Here is a 19,401-nt window from a genome sequence, read left to right as displayed (position 1 = left end):
CTTTTCCTAAATCCTCCACAGTGGCTGCTGTTTAACTTGAGTTTGAACTGAATTAACCCAATGTACTTGGATCTTTTAATAGCTTTTTCAATTCCTATATAGGCAGTTGGGTATTAAAGTTGCAATGTAAGGGTATTCAACAGTATATAGGTAGTCCTCAATTTACAACCATTCGTTTAGTGACTGTTCAAAGCTGCAATAGCACTGAAAAAAGTGACTTACAACCAGGCCCCACACTTAAAATGGTTGCAGCATCCCCCGTCACATGATCAAAATTTGGGCACTTGGCAACTGGCATGTATTTACCATGGTTGCAGCATCCCAAGTCACGTGATTGCCACCTGCACGCGACCTTCCCAGTCAACTTTCATACCAAAGTCAATGGGGGGGGGGGGGAGAGATCTGGATTCACTTAATGGCTGAGATTCCCTTAACAACTGCAGTGATTTGCTTAACCAAAAACAAGGCTGTAAAATAGGGCATGACTCACTTAACAATTGCCCTGCTTGGCAGTGGAAATTCTGATCCCAATTGTGTTGCAAGTCAAGAACCACCTGTATCTAATTCGGAAGAACCTACTGTATGCAAAAGCAAAGAGTTTATCTGGATTCTTGAAGCTAATTTTAAAAACAAGTCTAAATTTTGAATCAAGTGATAGATGTGTACCCTAAATAATTTCTGGCAGAGAAGCCTCCAACTCCCTCTCTCATCTACGCGCTTGTACACTCACACACATACATACACCCTTTTAACAACAATTATTTGCTTCAACTTGTTGTCAGGGCAACTGTCAAGTTTGGAAACCATGCACGTTTTTGTTTGTTTCAGAAGCAACAGACTTTTGCTATGAAATGCTGTCTCTGTGCTGCAAATAACATCCCATGGAGAATCCAAAGGGGTAAAATTGAAACCCACAGCATCCGCACAATTGCGGCTGTTTCTTATATCTAACTTTTTTTTTTTTTTTTTAAATTAAAATTAAATTTATATGCTACCCATCTCCCTGAGTAGGGCAACTCTGGATGGTGTATAGAACATAAAAAGATAAATAGAAAAGCAATTAAAGATTTAAAACTCTGCAAAAAACTGGAACCAAGGAGGTGGATGACATGGGGCTGAGGTCTTCTTACCAGGTCAACCACCTCCAGCAGAAGCACCCCCAGCTGGGGCCCCAGGCCAACCAGTAAAGCCAAGTTTTAATGCCCTTCTGGAAGGCCAAAAGGCCGGGAGTAGTTTTCACCTTCAGTGGTAGAGTACAGGTAGTCCTCAATTTACAAGCACAATTGAGCCCAAAATTTATGAGACATTTGTTAAGTGAGTTTTGCCCCATTTTATGACCTTTCTTGCCATGGTTGTTAAGTGAATCACTGCAGTTGATTAGTTAGTTACCCGGTTACGTGAATCTGGTTTCCCCATCGATTTTGCTTGTCAGAGGGTCGCAGGGCCTGGTGGCTCAGCAGACTGATAGCATTGTGATTAACACCAGCTGTCTGCAATTACTGTAAGTTCGAATCTCACCAGGCTCAAGGTTGACTCAGCCTTCCATCCTTTCTAAGGTAGGTAAATTGAGGACCCAGTTTGTGGGGGCAATAAGCTGACTTTGTATAAATATACAAAATTATGAAGGCCATTGCTTAATGCATTGTAAGCCGCCCTGAGTCTCCGAAGAAGGGAGGCATATAAATCAAATTTTTTTTTTTAAAAAAAGGGGGAATCGCATGACCTTGGGACGCAGCAACGGTCATAAATATGAACCAGATGCCAAGCGTCTGAATTTTGATCACATGATCATGGAGATGTTGCAAAGGTTGTAACTGTGAAAAACGGTCATGTCACTACAACAGTGCTGTTGTAACTTTGAATGGTCACTAAATGAATTGTTGTAAGTTGAGGACTACCTGTATTGCACAGGATCGGGATCACAGTGGAAAAAAGCTCTTCTTTAGCCCACCTGCTCAAATTCCTTAGCAGATGGAGTCTGTAGCAGGTCTCTTCCGCTGGCACAAGTGGGGTGGGCTAGTCACACTGGGCTGAGACAGCTTCTCAGATACCCTGGATCCATGCCATATAAGGCTTTGGTAATAACCCAACACCATGAACTGGACCTGGAAGCAAACAGGTAACAAATGCAGCTTGCCCAAATAGCAGTGTTATACATGCCACCCTACAGGCCCTGAGAACTATTTGTGTCACTGCCTTCTGCATTGGCTGTAGCATCTAAATACTCCTCAAAGTTAGCCCCATGTAGAGAGCACTGTAGTAATCCAACTGAGAGATGACTAGGGCATGACTGACTGTGGCCTCATGATCCAAATAAAGGGGCAACTGGCGTCCAACTTAACGTTGTGTAGAGGCTCTCCTAGACACGTCTGTCACCTGCTGTTCGAGCACAAGTTGCGATTCCAGGAGAACTTCCAGGTTGCGCACCAGGTCTGTCTGGAGTAGTATAACCACATACAGAACTAAAGATGATAAATAACCAGATCCTGCCTTCACAGCCACTCTGTCTTGATAGGATTCAGTGAAGTCTGTTGTCCCCCATCCAAGTCCCTACAGTCTCCAGGCACTAAGGACAGCTACAGCATCACTTGGAGCACCAGGGACATAAGGTACCGTAAGTAGAGCTTTTCTTCCTTGCTAAGTAATAAGATAAATGCAGATAATACTATGAAATTAAATGGCAGAGGTGACAGAAAACCTTTGTATAGGGCAAAACTGGCTAACAAAAATCACTGCTACAAATTGTGACTAGAGTTACAAAAGTGAATACTTATAAAAAGAGACTGGCGATTCTTGCCGATTTGCCTTACAAAACTACAAAATTCAGAGATAATCTGCTATCAGCCACAATGGAGAAAATGGTGCTGGACTAGACAGTCTTTTTCATGTCACCTAAAGTTTTTTTTTTCTATTTTAATACTTGTTACTTTCAGAAGAGCTTTCAGAATATTTGGTAAATTCTCCTGATCTTCTATGGCTATGCCTGTATTCTTAAGAGGCAGTTTATAGCATTATAGCACACTGCTATTTAGCTTAGGTTAGGCGCTGCACACTCCAACAAACAGCCATTAACTTATATACAGTACTACAGTAAAACTCTTGTGTCTGTTTGATACTTTGTGGCCTTCAATTGGGCAAAATGATGCATCATAGAGCAACAATTTTTGAATCAAAGTACTTTAAATGGACCAATTTACAGAATGCGTCCAAAATCTGGGATCTATGACCCCCATGGGAGTTTGACGATTTAGTGCCATACTTTCCTGACTGTACTTTCCAGGAAGCTATGGGTTGCATGGCACAAGGGAAGATGGGAGGGGCACATACTTACCCTATTTCCAGCCTCCCTCTGGCCCCTACGCCCAATTGGCTGGTAGCAAGACCTGAGAGACAAGTGACCACTGGCAGCTTTGAAACCATGGTCAAAATTTTAAACCTCTTAATGGCAGTGGCTAGTAAGGGAAGAATGAGGGAGTAAGTTGGATGCCTGCTGGTAAGGTAGGGTTGGTTGAGGTGAGCCTTCTTCCTCCCTGGAGAGAGGGATCCCTTGGGGACATGCCAGAATGAGAAGGAGGGTGCAGTTTTCTTTGTGGTCCATGACTCCCATAGTTCTCCCTCTCCACAATGAAGTGGCAGGCAGTTCCACATGTCAGCTGAGGGCAGGAGGAGAGGTTCTTTTGAGGGTTGTGAACGGAAGGGAAAGGGGAAAGGCTATATTATATTTGGAATCAGAAAAGACAAAGAAGAGACTGGGATGCCTGGGTAGGACTGGCTCTGGTGTGCCAGTGATAGCTGAGCCCTTGAGCCCCCTTCCTCTCTTTGTTCTCTCTCCCTCTAGCAAAGTGACAGGTTCATGAATCAGCCAAGGAAGAGGAGGGAGGGGTTTCACCAGGGTTCTCAAAGGTCACAAGGGGTGGGGAAACAATGAGGGTCTATATTACATACTGAAAGAAGAATGACCCCATCAGTCATGGGTTGTCTAGTTGTTTCAAAAACAAAACCAATTCTCCCGACCCTCTCCCAAGTGACCTTAGCTGCAGTTTTTCTGGATATCCTGGAAAAGCAACTGCTGCTGAAGACTTTTTAGACTACTTAAGACATCTGCAGTGAGATGCTCAGCAGACCAATATCCTTCCTGTTCTTGGTTCTCTTCTTCCTCTGGTTCAACAGTGCTATTAGAAGGGAAAGAAGGACATCTGGAGATATAACCCTGATCTGACTGTACCGACTGTCTCTGAACTTTGGAAGCCTCATCAAACAACAGCTGTTGCTGCTCATTAACATCTTCTTGGCAAAGGGGCATATCAGAGGGGATGACACTTTGTTGATAGAGGGAATACATCAATCCCTCCAGTTGTTGCCTCACATCAGCTGGCAAGGCCTGGGGATCTGAGGATAAATGCTCTTGAAGAATGACATGATTTCTTCTTGGGATGCTAGCTTCTATCATAGGTACGCTTTCTAGCCAATCTTCATTGGTCAACAGTTTATGACTGAGTATCTCATTTTCTTCTGCAAGGGCAGTTGGCTTGACCACCTGAACAGAAGGTGTCTCAGCGGGAGTGACCAGAGTGTGGAATGCTAGATCTTCTTGTGACAGATGCTGAGGTGTCAATTTATATGCTCCCAAGTCATCTTCATTAACTAGAAGATTGACTAAGCAACAGCTATTGGAGCCAGGTTCCTTTGGAAGCAGCTGCTGCTTAAGAATTCCTTTTCCAGGGAATACTAATTCTTCAATGAGTTCCCCACTCAGAGGTTGTAGATCATCTTCATCTTCATCCTCAGCGCAGACACATTCAGTTTTAAACCAATCTGGATGCTCAGCCTGCCATGTCTGGAATTTCTGCAAAGCTTCCTTCAGCTGTTTGCCACAGGGGCTCTCAGTGTACTTTTCAGGTGAGATGGCTGGAATCTGATGCATTCGCCCTGGCTCAAATTTTTCAAGATCCTGGATTAGGAAGTAAATTTCCTCAAATTTATCCATCAGCTGATATTTGGAGATGACGTGGAAAGGGTCTGGAATGTCACTCTCATTGCTTATGCCCTCAAAGTAACAGATTAAATACAGTCCAAAGCAAGCTGGCTGCTTAAAGTCTGGTAAAATCAGATTCAGTGCTGGAGTGAACATGTCTCCTGTTGGCAGCAGATTATCTTGCTTCAGATGTACACTGGATTCCTCGTGCCCAAGCATAGCCTGCCACTTGGCTCGAGTACCCCGGGAACACAAGATGATGATCTTTGAAGACAGCGCTTCCATTTTCTGTTTCTGCCGAGTAAGCCAGCACACTGCTCCCATCTCAGATATCTGGTGTTCATCTAGCAGGTCTAGGATGACCTCCGTACCACACACGGTGATCATGAACTGAGCAAATTTCAACACAATGTCTACATAGAGCTTGTGATCAGCAGAATACACAATCCAAACTGTACGTGGCTTGAGGGGTGGAGGAGGTTGTAACATAGGGGTGACATCTAGAAAGTCAAAAAGTTAAATATATAAAAAGTGTAATATTATGGTTATTGCCCCCCCCCAATACATGGAAAACAAAAGAGTACAAGAAATAGGATTGTTTCATGTATACATTACTGCACTTAATGTTAAAACAATGTTCAAGATCACTAGCTTCAGTTTAGCCAACTGAATTTTATCTCCAGTACCAGTGATATAGATAGAAGATATTTTATTTCAGAAAATTGCAATCCTTGATGTAGAAATTTATTTCTCCCGGAAAAGAAGTTGTGTCAGAAAGTAGTAGTCCTTGACATTAATATAAACACTGCCCAGCCGATATTCAGCCACAGAAATAAATGAACAGTTAATAACTCTGTAAGAATTGACTTTGTCTCTGTTTGTGTTCATGTGACCAAAAGCACACACGAAACTTTTAAGAAAATAAAAAGTCAATGCTGTCCCCTCTAAGAGCTGAATCTAATCCATGTACCTAGATTATAAATCAATGCTGAGTAATAAAAAAATAAAAGTTCTCTTACCTTGGAGTTCAAAATCACCGTTTTTAGCTGCAGAATTTAATTCTAGGAGGGATAGAAGAACATAGACAATTTAAAAGAACATAATTTTGATCAAAAAAAGTTCAGATACTTTTGAAAAAGAAGGGCTAACAATTCAATGGCCTTCATCTGAGACTCAAGTGCAAGCAAAAAAAAGCAGAATCTTGAATAAGAATTTAAGCTTTCCTTGACAGAACTGGAGGAAAGGTAAATGAAATGCTGAAAAAATGGTGTCAGGTTGACCATGAAATTAAGATGATTGGCTATAATTAACAATGGGTAGGATAAAACATTCCAACTGAATCACTTTATATCAATAGGCTATCTAAATTTCTCCAAAAGGGCTGAAATTGAACTTGAATTTAAGACAACACAGGTGTAACAGAGCTGCTAATTTTTTCTTTCCTCTTCTTCCTTGGCAGTTTTCCCAGTCTCTATCCCAGAAGTCTTCAAACTTGGCAGCTTTAAGACTTGTGGACTTCAACTCCCAGAATTCTCCAGCCAGCATAGCTGGCAATAAACATATCCACAAGTCTTAAAGCTGCCAAGTTTGAAGACCTCTGCTCTATCCTGTTCCTCCCCTATGGAATAGCATGGGTTAACAGGAGGAGACAAAGGACAAAGAAAGGTATACCTGAAAATTAAGCAGAAAATTAAAACTCTGACCTGATTTTTTTCAGAGGTTAGTCTCTTCCCAGCCTGCAGTGCTCGACAAGATTCAGCTTGTCTGCCAAACTGTGAAGGTTTTTTTGGGGAGGGTGAGAAATTTAATGTCTGCTGCCCCTCTGCACAAATTTGGTCCAACTCTACACCATTCCAAGAAAGTTATTCTGAAGACAAAACACCATTAAGTCCCATTTGTAGAATCCATCTTACCTTTTTGTCTTCGAGTAAGGCAGATTGCGGAACCAATAGCTGAACCAATTAACAAAATGCAGATCATGGTGTGGATCCAAGGTAGGCCCACTGAAAATGTATCTGAAAAATAATCATCATAATAAATGATAGTTAGAATCATCAAAGCAGGTAATGCTGTGAAGAACGTCTTGATGTGTAGGAAAGGCCCCATTTTTAACAGTAATGGACCAGGAAATAGTAGAATAATTTATTTCATGGTTCTGCACAGAAGCTATTGTGATATTTAATATTTCAAATTCCAATCTTCAGCTTAGTGCATTCTCAATGTGATATAACAGAGGGCACATGTAAGTGTGGTCAGGCATCACACAACCTGTTACTGTATCCACCAAAACATTAACTTTCAAAAGAAAGTTCCTTTTGATAGGGCTAAAGTAGGGCAAGTTTATGCAAACAAATTTTTCTTGATTCTGCTCAGGGCACTCAACCCTAAATCCACATTTTCTAGTACAAAAGCAACAACAGAATCATGTTTACTCTTTCTAGGAGAAAGTGCAATCTGTACCCCACTATCCTCATAGGGATTTTTCTAAAGGTAAATGTTTTAGGAAAAAAGGGGAGGGGATTTGCTAAATCATCCAGATATTTTATTTCCTTCATGCTCTGAAGTTTAGATATATTTCCATACATGAATTAGGGGAGGATCTCCAGTTCTTAAACTCCTAATCTGTACAAAAATCGACTCTTTTCGAACTACATCAGATCACTTTAAGAGTATATATATGCACCATTCATTCTGGATTGATCAGGAAGACTTAAGGTATCATCAGAAGAACATGGGATTAAAAATGAATGCCTCTCACAGTCTGTAGCACAGCCAGGAAAGAAGGGTTGGATCTGGTGAAAAAAGAAGAGAGAGGATAATTACAGCAACTACTTCAATGCACTATCAGCCACCAGACTTAAAAAGTAAAAACAAAACCTTATGCAGGACTACTTTCTCTTGGCTACATTATATAAATAAAATGTAATATACATTATTAGACAATACAATGTACAATAATAAATATAATGTAATTATATTACTATACAGTATAATGCACTATATTATAATATTCTATTAATATAGTATATTAATATATTGTATAACAATATAAGTAAACTTTTACTTTTTTATTTTTTGTCCCATCAAGTCAGTTTTGAATGCTGGTGATTGCTTGGGATGGGTCTCTGCAGTTTTCTTGGCAAGATTTTGATAGTAGTCTGCCAATGCCTGCTTCTTTCTAGGACTCAGGGAGAGGGACTGGCCAAGGTCACCCAGCTGGCTTTGTGCCCAAGGCAGGACTAGAACTCACAGTCTTCTGATTTCTATCCTGGTGCCTTAACTGCTACATCAAATATGTTCTCAATATCAATAATACAGTATTTATTATTATTATTATTACTATTATTATTGATGATTTATGAATACAAACTGATAAACACACCAAATATAATGGTAGTTGAAAAAAAATGTGGATAATTGATGTGACAATATCAGGGAATTGTAGAACAGAAAGAACTGGAGAAGATCACAAATATCAAGGTCTGAAAAACTGAAATTGAAGGATTATGGTATGAAGTGGCTGTGGTTGTCGCAGAGGTTATTGGCACAACGGATGGCATGCCAAAAAAATCTTAAGATAGCACTTAGAAAATCTGTACACTGACATAACTTTGATTTGTCAATTACAAAAGGCCATCCTGCTTGGATCTGTACATCTACTATGCTGATACATTATGATTATCCTAGGTTCTTGGAAAGGATTTGAGCCTTATGAAAGCCAAGCATAATCTGAAGAACTGGCAAATGTAACTGTAAAAATTCCCAGACTAGTCCTCAGTCCTCACTGAGGTCCAATCCTACTTAGCATCTGGATGCAGACAAAGTCCCGTAGAGTTAATGCTAGATTAACATCTGTCAGTCTGCTTTTAATTAAAAAAAAAGTAAAAAAAAACATTAAAATTGAGTGGGACAGTGATCTGGCAGATGCCAGGAGAAACATCCACAGGCACCCTGATGTTCATGAGCTCTATATTGCTACTCCTAGCTAAGAATCAAGCAGATGTTGTCTGAAGCAAAGAGGAGCATGCAGCTGATTTCCCCTTAATTCAGTTCTGAAATGAAAGGACTCTTTCTCCTTTTGATGTTTCTTCTCCAGTTTTTAGCATTTCAAAGGAACATTTCTTACTTTAAAAGACTACAGATGCCTAAAGAGCTAAAAGGAGGGAGATCTTTAAAATAAGTGAACCAACACTGTCATCTCTGTTGCCGCTTGTTAACAACTCAGGATTCTATCCAGTGGTGAAATCCATTTTTTTTTACTACCGGTTCTGTGGGCGTGGCTTGGTGGGCATGGTGTAGCTTGGTGGGCGTGGCTTGATGGGCCAGGCAGGGGAAGGATACTACAAAATCTCCATTCCCTCCCCACTCCTGGGGGAAGGATATTACAAAATCTCCATTCCCACCCCATTCTGGGGCCAGCCAGAGGTGGTATTTGCCGGTTCTCCGAACTACTCAAAATTTCTGCTACTGGTTCTCCAGAACCTGTCAGAACCTGCTGGATTTCACCCCTGATTCTATCGACTAAGTCACAAGCACCCATATCCTGACGTTTTAGCAGGTGGATTAAAAAGCTAAACAGTGCAGGGCCTACTCAGTATTTGGAAGGGAGGTTATTAGGAAATCCCAACACTGGAGATAAAATGGGCATTGGTCTTACCTTAAATGCCAGATTTCTTGAGGGGGGTGACATTGTCCAGATGAGGGTTGTATCAGTCGGATCTGATGCTGGCTGAGTCATAATTTTTGACCACTCCCCTTGCTCCGCCCCTTTCATGCTCAGTTTTGACGAAGGAAGGCCACCAGAAGTATCTCCAACAGGAACCACCGTTATCAGGAGGAAGTAAATCGGTCCAACGGGACAACTGGAAAAAAACTACTGAACAAGAACAATAAACTGTACAGGCACTGAGACAGAGGGAGGGGCTGGACAATGTCACCCCCCTCAAGAAATCTGGCATTTAAGGTAAGACCAATGCCCAATTTCCTTGATGAGGGTGTGACATTGTCCAGATGAGGGACATACCAAAGATTTGGCTGTCTCAAGGGCGGGATGTCGAAGGGCCTGGAGAGACCCTCGCACGATGCACCTGCTGCAAAACCCTCCTGCCAAATGCCGCTTCAGCAGAAGCAAAGGTATCTATCTTGTAATGACGAATAAATGGCGAGGGGGTAGACCAGGTGGCTGCCCTACATACCTCCTCAAGGGAGGCCTGAGTCGCCCAAGCTGCTGAGGTAGCAGCACTCCTAGTGGAGTGGGCAGTAATGCTATTGGGAACAGGAATCGCCTGGGCCTGATATGCCGAGGCGATGCAAGCCCTGATCCATCTACCAATTGTGGCAGAAGAGACTTTGAGCCCTAGGGAGCCTGGCAAAAAGGAAACAAACAAAGCCTCTGACTTCCTGAAGGGAGCAGTCCTTTTGATATAAATCTTTAGGGCCCTCCGTACATCTAAGGTATGCCACCTTCGTTCCAAGGCATGAGAGGGCCGGGGACAGAAATTGGGCAAAATAACCTCTTGGGCCCTGTGAAAGGGGGAATTAACCTTGGGAATAAAGGAAGGGTCCAATCTCAAAATAACTGTGTCCGGCCGGAAAACACAGAGATCCTCCCTAACTGAGAGGGCTGCCAGCTCCGAAATGCGACGGGCTGAAGTTATGGCTATAAGGAAAACCACCTTAAGGGTGAGAAAGCGAAGGTGAACCGTACGGAGGGGTTCAAAGGGAGTCTCAGTTAAAGCGTTAAGGACCTTGGGCAAATCCCAAGTAGGGTATCTATGAATCGAGGAGGGCCGCAAGAGCCTGGCTCCTCGCAGGAACTTTTTTATCACAGGGTGCTGAGTGAGTGGTCGGCCGGATGGACTGGACAAGGCCGTAGACAGAGCCGCCACATGTCTCCGAAGGGTACTATGGGCCAGACCACGGTCAAACCCATCTCTGAGGAACTCCAAGATCTGGGCAGGTGAGGCTGAAACAGGATCTATCTGCCGGGAGCGGCACCACCTATAAAAGGCGAGCCAGGAGATATTGTAGAGTCTGACTGTGGATTTACGTCTGCAGGCTTGAACAATGTGAATCACCCTATCTGAATAATTGTCCTGCCTTAGACGGGCCCCTTCAAGCGCCATGCAGTCAGTTGGAGCCACTGAGGGTCCGGATGAAGAAGGTTCCCCTGACGCAGGACAATCTCGTCTGGTGGAATTCTCCAAGGGTGAAATGTGGAGAGACTGACCAGGTCTGCGAACCACGGACGGCGTGGCCAGTGGGGAGCCACGAGGATAATTTCTGCTCTGTCGTCGATGACCTTCCGAATCAGGGCCGGAATCAGAGGCAGCGGTGGAAAGGCATAGTGAAGACCCGGCGGCCAGGTGAGACGGAGAGCGTTGACCCCTTCCGCCCCTGGCGTCGGGAACCTCGAGAAGAAGCGAGGAAGCTGATTGTTCAGGTGTGTGGCGAAGAGATCTATGGCTGGGATGCCGAACCTGTTGCAAATCTGATGAAATATGTCGGGATGAATCTGCCACTCGCTGTTGTCCACCTCTGTCCTGCTCAGGAAATCCGCCTGTGTGTTTTCCGACCCCGCAATGTGGTCCGCTCTGATGGAGAGGAGGTGTTGTTCTGCCCACTTGCCCAGGCGAAATGATTCCTCCATGAGGCGCTTTGAGTGGGTGCCCCCTTGACGGTTGACATGTGCCTTCGCCGCTATATTGTCTGTCAACACCAGAACATGACGGTGTTGCACGAACCGGTGAAAGTGCGTGAGAGCGAGACGAATGGCCTTCAGCTCCAGCCAGTTGATAGAGTTGGCGAGGTCTGATGCAGACCAACGGCCCTGAGCCACGTGTGATGCAAGATGAGCCCCCCATCCGTGAAGGCTGGCGTCTGTAGTGAGTACAAGTCGGTCGTGATTCATGAAAAGACACCCCTTGTCGAGAGAAGGCGATGTCCACCAACCTAGCGATCGCCTGACTGAGAGTGGAACTTTGACTGTTGACATGGTGTGAGCTTGGCGTTTCTTTTGAAAAGGAAGCAGGAACCACTGCAAGTGGCGAGCGTGAAGGTGTGCCCATGGGACGATCTGGACGCAGGAGACCATCTTGCCTAAGAGCTTGGATAGAGTGGCCAATGGAACTGATGGAGTTCTGCGAATGAGAGCTACTAGGTCCCTGATGTCTGACCGTCGTTCCAAGGTTAGGTAGACGGTCCCCTGGGCTGCGTCTATGATGGCGCCAAGATGTGTGATCCTGGTGACTGGCACTAACTGACTTTTTTTGTAGTTGACCAAGAACCCATGGTCGTTCAGGGTTTGAATCGTGAGGTGTAGGTCGTGTAAGGCTTGCTCTTGAGAGTGAGCCTGAATCAGAATATCGTCCAGGTAAGCCTGGATCCTTACCGGTTGTTGTCTCAGGTGAGCCGCCACCACCGCCAGGACCTTTGTGAAGACCCTTGGTGCAGATGCCAGTCCGAAGGGAAGAGCCCGGTATTGAAAATGCTTTCCTGCATAGCTGAATCGGAGATACTGTCGATGCTTTGGCAGGATGGGAATGTGAAGATAAGCCTCCATGAGGTCTATGGAAACTAGAAAATCGTTGGGACGAATCCCTTGAAGAATAGAGGTTAGTGAACACATTTTGAATCTGCGATACACTATGTATGAGTTGAGATTTTTTAAGTCCAGAATGGCTCTCCACCCCCCTGACCGCTTTGGAACTACGAACAGGATGGAATAATACCCCTGTTTCCATTGATCGTGGGGGACCTCCTCTATGGCGTGAATCTGTAGTAGGTGCTGAACTGCTTGGTTCATTAATTGACGTCTGGATTCGCTTTTGGAAGTTGGACATTGAAGAAAGCGGGTTGGAGGCCTGGAGAGAAATTCCAGGGGGAGGCCGAATTTCACAACTGAAAGAACCCAAAGGTCTGAAGATGACCTTTCCCACCTGTCCGCAAAGAGGGACAGGCGACCCCCTACTGGAGGATTTGGTAGTGAGTCACTTACGACTGCGGGACTGGCGGAAACCAGAACCCCGAAAGGACCGTTTGGGCTGGAATTGTCTGCTCCTGTCCCGAAAATATTGACGGTCCGAGGATCGATAGGATCCCTGAAGATATTCCTGCCTGGAGGGGCCTCCCTGGGGGTAGGAACGAAAGGAAGGCCTTCTGTAATATGGAGAGGGTCTTCCTTCAGCCCGTTTGTATGTTGAGGGCAAAATTTTTCGCTTGTCCCGTGTCTCTACAAGAAGAGGGTCAAGTGATTCCCCAAATAGTTTGTTTGCAGAATATGGAGCTGCAGCCAAGCGCCATTTGGCCTTAAGGTCAGCAGGCCATTGGCGAAGCCAGAGCATCCTGTGGGCTGAAACTGTAGAGGCTAAGGCTCTGGATGCAAATTTGGCTGAATTCAAGGTTGCATCAGCCGAAAATTGAGTGGCAGCAATGATTTTATTAATATCCTGATGAAGGCGAACCTCACTGGGGGGTACCCTTGCCTGTAACTGTTGAAGCCAAAGGATGGTAGTTCTATTAAAAAATGAGGCTGATGAAGCTGATTGAATTGCCCATGCCGAGGCCTGATGGTTCTTTTTAAACAGAAATTCTAACTTTTTGTCTTCTGGCCTTAGACCTTCAGAAGTATCCCCAGTTACGTATGAAGAAGAAGAGGAAAGGGCCGCTACAGGACTGTCTACAGGTGGAACTTGCAAGAGTTGAGCAAACTTTGGAGCAACAGCATAATATTTCTTATCTGAACCATGTGCAGATGCCATGGTTGCAGGCCCAGCCCACTGTTTCTTTACCACATCTATGAACAGTTGTGGAGTTGGTACATAACAAAGTTCAGGGGGGGGCTCAGAAAAAAGTCCCTGTAGTCCACCCTTTTGAGCCTCCTGCATCTCTTGAAAGTATTCATCTTCCTTTAAGGCGGCTGTTAAGCGAGCCTTATGCAATAAAGACTTGAATTTATTGGGGGGAAATAATCCTGTAAAGGCAGGTTGATCTTGGATTATCCCCTCATCATCTGATAGATCAGAATGTCTCTCTTCCTCAAACACAAAGGCTTCACTAACTCTGGAGGCTGCAGGAGAATGAGAGCCAGTAAGACTGACTGCAGGAGAAATTCTAATACAGGCAGATCGCTCTGAAATAGCAGAGCCAGAGTGGTGACCATGAATATTGGCTGCCATTCTAGAAGCAATGGCCTGTTCAATCAGAATTCTCAATCCTTCTGGCACATTTTTTAAAGGATCTTCGGGGGTTAGCACAGGCATAGAGGATTCACCTGTTGAAGCAGCTGCAGCTGCATGGCCACCAAATACAGGAGTTGCAGGGGTCATTAATTGACTTGCAAAGGGGTTTTGCAAATTGCTTTGGTCTTGTTGAAGAACATTACCCTCTCCCTCCGAAGACCAGGCCTGGCTAACAGTTGAAATGGGAGGAGGGGGGGTAGATGGGGGGGGGGTCCCCTTACCAGGCTCAGTTGCAGGCACCTCACTAACTTGCTTTTCTAGAGATTTATGCCTCTTTGTTAAATCCTTCTCCTCAGGTTTAGAAAGGTGCTTACGTTTGGAAGTTGATTTCTTCCCAGTGTACATAGTATTTTCCTCCCCATGGGAAGAGCGATCTGCCATCTTTAGTATACTCACTGCGACCACGATGTCGACTGGAGAAATAGCTTTTGGTTTCAGTTTCGCCACGTGGTTGAAATTTGAGATGGCAACGACTCTGGCGTTAAGCACGATGGCTGCCAGGTCACACGTGAGCAGGAGGAAACTCTGCTCCGGAGGTATCTGTCTAGGCAAGCCTAGAAACGGACCTCCTCAGCGCCCCCACAGCCACGATGAGAAAAATACTGGCTGGAAATGCCACAGGGGGAGGCAAGAAGAAGCTTGCTGCCCCCCCCCAAACTTGCAGACTCGTTGGTGGCAAAGCGGCAAAAATTTTTCTTTTTAAAATTGCCGCGGCGCTTCAATTAACCGCTCTACAGCTGATCAGCGGTTTTGGGATCGCTGTAGCGTGGGCGGCGGCCCGATTTGGTGATTTCCCTTAAAATTAGGGAATCGCTATTATTGTTGGTGGTATTGTGGTCTAGGGCCCCTTAAACAATCGTTGGTGGGATAGATCAAAAAAATCCCCCCCAAAAAAGACAGGAAAAAGAAAAAGGAAAAAAGTTCCCTTTTAAAATGGGGCTTTCAAAATGGCCGCCGCCAGGAGCGAAGCAAAGCCTGCAGCTTAGGACGCTCTAGTAAGGCAAAACCGGCAGGCTACAATAGAAGGGGGGGAAAAAAATTTAAAGGGGAAGTAACAATTTTAAACTAGAGAAAATAAAAGGTGGTCAAAAAGACTTACAATTCTGTGAAATTGAACAGACCTGGGCTGTATAGCCAGATCTGTAGGAGATGTTTCTCTCAGGCCGACTGAGTCTAAACTGGGCATGAAAGGGGCGGAGCAAGGGGAGTGGTCAAAAATTATGACTCAGCCAGCATCAGATCCGACTGATACAACCCTCATCTGGACAATGTCACACCCTCATCAAGGAAATTTGGGTACTCAAAAAAAAAAAAAAAAAACAAAAACAAAAAAAAAAAAACACCACACACACAGAAGAAAGCAAACCAGTTTTTATTTTACTGTTGTTTCAATGGATGTGTCTATTTGATCACCAGGGAACTGAGCTTGTCTTCTGGAGAACATCCTTATCTCTACTTTTCTTCCCTAACCACCACTTTGACTTAGGAGCACAATTGAGCATAAAATTTCTGTTGTTAAGCAACATGGTTGCTAAGTGAGTTTTTGCCCCATTTTAGATCTTTTGTGCCATAGGGCTCCTGGACAGTGCAACTGTCATAAATACATACCAGTTGCCAAGCACCCAAATTGTGATCATGTGACCATGCAGATGCTGCAACGGTCATAAATGTGAAAAATGGTCATTAGGTCACTTTTTCCAACTTCGAATGGTCACTGAACAAATGTCTGTAAATCACCTGTAACTGAATGTGACTATTAACATGGAAAGAAATTATTCTTTTGTCAGAAGCCAATAAAGCTAAACCTACCTCCACTTTGTATTTGCAGCAAATCTTCAAGTTCCTTTCCAGCTTGACCATTACATTAAGGCGCTGCTGCAGACCCTTCTGCAGAAATCAAGAGGCACAGTTGAGACAGGACCAGCAACAGCAGTGTGATCAATCTAAATATATTGTATCTTTGGGGTAAATAAGCGGGCTCAAAAATAGAAATCAAGGAGCCAATTGCGTGTTATCATAAAGCACTGAATGGATTCAGGACAGCTCCTGCATGGATGCGAGGGGCAGCTGTTGCAGTTGTGATGCACTGGTGCATTTTTCAATAGCTATGGTAACATGAAATCAAGTAGCATAGCATAATCTGGAGTGATCACATACAACTATGCAGCTACTTGATTACCATTCTGCTGCTTCTTTCACATGACTAGGAAGAAAAGGCAAGAAATTGCAGTTTCTTCTATTCAATTATTCTGAAGTGGTTTCTTCTTTTCCAATAAACAGCAACACAATTTCCTTGTTTGCTTGGAAGCAGTTCTGGTTTAAGGGCATATTAAGAAAGCAGATTTTTGCCCAGCCCACCTTTCAAACCACTTTTTTTTTTGCTTAAAAAAAATCCCTTAAAGGAAATAAAAGTAGTATAAAATTCTAGATACTGACATGGTAGAAATGCAAAAGCTGTCTCAATCTTGTAAATAAGCAGGTGACTAACTCTCATAATTTGCTATTTATGTAGAATTCACATTTTGTGGTAAACCATGTTTTTTAAAAAGGCTCAAATTCCACACATGCTAGCTGTTGGGTTTTTGTTACTGGGAAGACAAGGGTTCTGATGGATTGGTAAGTAATGGTAATGAGGAATTGCTAAAATACAAAAGTATGAAGGCTATTGCTTAATGTATTGTAAGCCGCCCTGAGTTTCTGGAGAAGGGCGGCATATAAATCGAACCAATAAATAAATAAATAAATAAATAAATAAATAAATAAATAAATAAATAAATAAATAAATAAAATAATAAAATAAAATAAAATAATAAAATAAAATAAAATAAAATAAAATAATAAAATAAAATAATAAAATAAAATAAAATAAAATAAAGCCTGGAGGAGAAAACAGATTGGAGCAAAACTGATTACCTCTGAAATACTTTCCGTGGCCTTCTTGCACTCCTTTCCATCTTCCCGAACACTGATTACATGGATAAAATAGGTGGTTGGTATCTCTGCAGGGTCAAAGCTCACCAACACAGAATGGTCATCTAGACTTGTTCCATTAATTCTGGATTCCCACAAACTCCCTAAATGCAGAAAACTCATCAATGACATCAAATGGCACTGCTCATGGATGCACCCAAACACCTGAAAAAAGCATACCTATTCGCAGACATGGTTCTGTTGTTTTCATGATAGGATGTGTGCAATCTGCAATGGAAAAAAAAATCCAGAAAGATTGCATCTGTGTGCTGAAAGACAATACTGGCTAAACTGACTACTTCAATTTGCAAGTAGTTTAAAAAGAATCATGTTCAAATGTACGTAAGCCAACTATGAAAAGATTATTGGGCTAAAACTATTACTTTACATCGTTGGGAAAAAATGCATTAAAGTTACAGAAGATGTAATGCAATTTTGAAAGAAAGCACATTTCAGATAGCTTCAAAAAGTTCATTCCACAGACTCGCATTGCATCATCCAGCAACTTCCACAAACTTCCACCAATGTAGTAGAGACTTTTTTATCCCTGCTTGGCATCCCGGGTCCCAGCCCCATTGTGGGTTCAGATAAGCCAGGCTTAGTGCAGCTGGAGGAAGTTTAAGAGCTATGGATGTGCAGAGACAAAATGGCAGTGGTGACAATATCACTCTTGCCTCTACTCCATCCCTTCATAGGCTTCCTAGCTGAGTGGCTTTAAACCACTCTAAACACTTTAAAGTGGCTTTAAACCACTTTAAACATGGAGGTGTTCTGAAAGAAGATGCAGGTTTCTTTTATCTGGTTCCACTCTGCTCAGAAAAGGTTCGTTCTCCACTCCCCTGCTTTGATTTGATTTTTTTTTTGAGGAGCAGCATTTTCCTCACTGTATTTCCTTTAAGCACTGCAGACAGCAACTTTGAATGTGCAAGTTTCATACTATGTAGGCTTTGTTTATCAGTTAAGTCTTCTTCATATCCTGGAAGTGCAGGATATCCTAGTGCCAATTGGGGCAACTAAGGATTCTTCATTTACATATCTTTTGATTCCATTTTTTTAAATTCTGTCTTTCAGATGAGCCTCAGATTGCCTGTATTCCCCCCCCCCCCAGATAGGTGCCAAGCACCTAAATTTTGATCATGTGACCACAGGGGTGCTGCAATGGCTGTAACTAGGTGGTCTGGATGTAAGGACCATTATGTCAGTGCTGCTGTAACTTTGAACAGTTGCTGAACTGAACTGGTTATTAACTGAGGACCTATATAGACATGAGGCCCCTATAACGGTTACTCATTGCTTACCACCTCCCAGATCAAGTCCTGCAATGTACTGCAGTATATAGAGCTGTCTTTAAAGACTATACAGAAGATACAGTTGGACAGAATGCAGTGATCTGCTTCTTAGCATGTTGGCCATATAACACTGGCTTCTGTTAAACTTCCTGGTAATATTCAAAGTGCTGTTTTGATATAAAAAACCCATTATGGCTTAAAAACCAGATGTTTGCATGAATGCCACCTTCAGGTAGAATCAAGCTATCTGGTGCTTTCATCTTCAGATAGGTGTTGAGAGCCATGCCCATCAAGTTGGGAATTTATGTCCATACATTTTAAAGTAGCCAAAGTTGGAAAGCACTGAACTAGAAGTTGGATTGTCAGTAAAAAAATCTGTAAATAAATATATTTATATATATCATAAAAATGTCCTTTACTTACTTGGTACTGTGAATGGCTTTGATCTCCTGTTATAGTCCCCTGGAGTACTTAATTTGGGCAAATGATAGACTGTTACTTGGTACATTTGGCCTGGTTGTACCTCAAAACGATTGAAAGAGAAATTCCACTGAAACAATAAAAGGAGAAATATTTTTAAAAACATACAGTGAGTCAATGCAGTGACTTATAACACTGACCTTGTATGAAATTCTGTACTAGGAGAAAGAAAAGAAAATTCACAAGCCAGATCTATACGAGCACTTAGGCAGAGTAATTAATTTTCTTTAGATCTCGTTATCTGGATTCGAATGATCCCTGTTTCATCACAAGCATTTTCCCTGATTTGGGGAAAGAAAAGTAATGAATTGTTTCTCCATATCCTCATAGAAATTCATTCCTTTCACCAAATGTGGAAACATAACATATTCTAACACAGGTACTTTTTCTTCTGATTTCCTATAATGAAAGGGAAAGGAGGATTCTCTTCACAATGCAGAATCTTGTA

The 19,401-nt window shown here is 43.0% G+C and overlaps 1 protein-coding gene across 1 annotated transcript in view; it reads right to left on the bottom strand.

The window, feature by feature from the left end:
- Nucleotides 1–919: 919 nt before the first annotated feature.
- The window catches only part of IL17RA (interleukin 17 receptor A), a 31,814-nt gene continuing 13,332 nt past the window's right edge, over nucleotides 920–19,401 (bottom strand). Inside the window, exons 5-12 of the mRNA XM_070947824.1 lie at nucleotides 18,897–19,023; nucleotides 17,365–17,412; nucleotides 17,128–17,288; nucleotides 16,024–16,101; nucleotides 7,659–7,767; nucleotides 6,889–6,990; nucleotides 5,995–6,036; nucleotides 920–5,475 (exon numbers count right to left, since the gene is read on the bottom strand). Of these exons, the coding sequence (XP_070803925.1) occupies nucleotides 4,031–5,475; nucleotides 5,995–6,036; nucleotides 6,889–6,990; nucleotides 7,659–7,767; nucleotides 16,024–16,101; nucleotides 17,128–17,288; nucleotides 17,365–17,412; nucleotides 18,897–19,023 (2,112 nt within the window). The 3' untranslated portion in view covers nucleotides 920–4,030. The remainder of the gene's footprint in view (nucleotides 5,476–5,994; nucleotides 6,037–6,888; nucleotides 6,991–7,658; nucleotides 7,768–16,023; nucleotides 16,102–17,127; nucleotides 17,289–17,364; nucleotides 17,413–18,896; nucleotides 19,024–19,401) is intronic.

This window comes from Pituophis catenifer, unplaced genomic scaffold, assembly GCF_029215685.1.
Source record: "Pituophis catenifer annectens isolate HBS135680 unplaced genomic scaffold, rPitCat1.0.hap2 SCAF_7, whole genome shotgun sequence".
Lineage (NCBI taxonomy): Eukaryota > Metazoa > Chordata > Lepidosauria > Squamata > Colubridae > Pituophis > Pituophis catenifer.
This window is presented reverse-complemented; position numbering and strand designations above follow the sequence as displayed.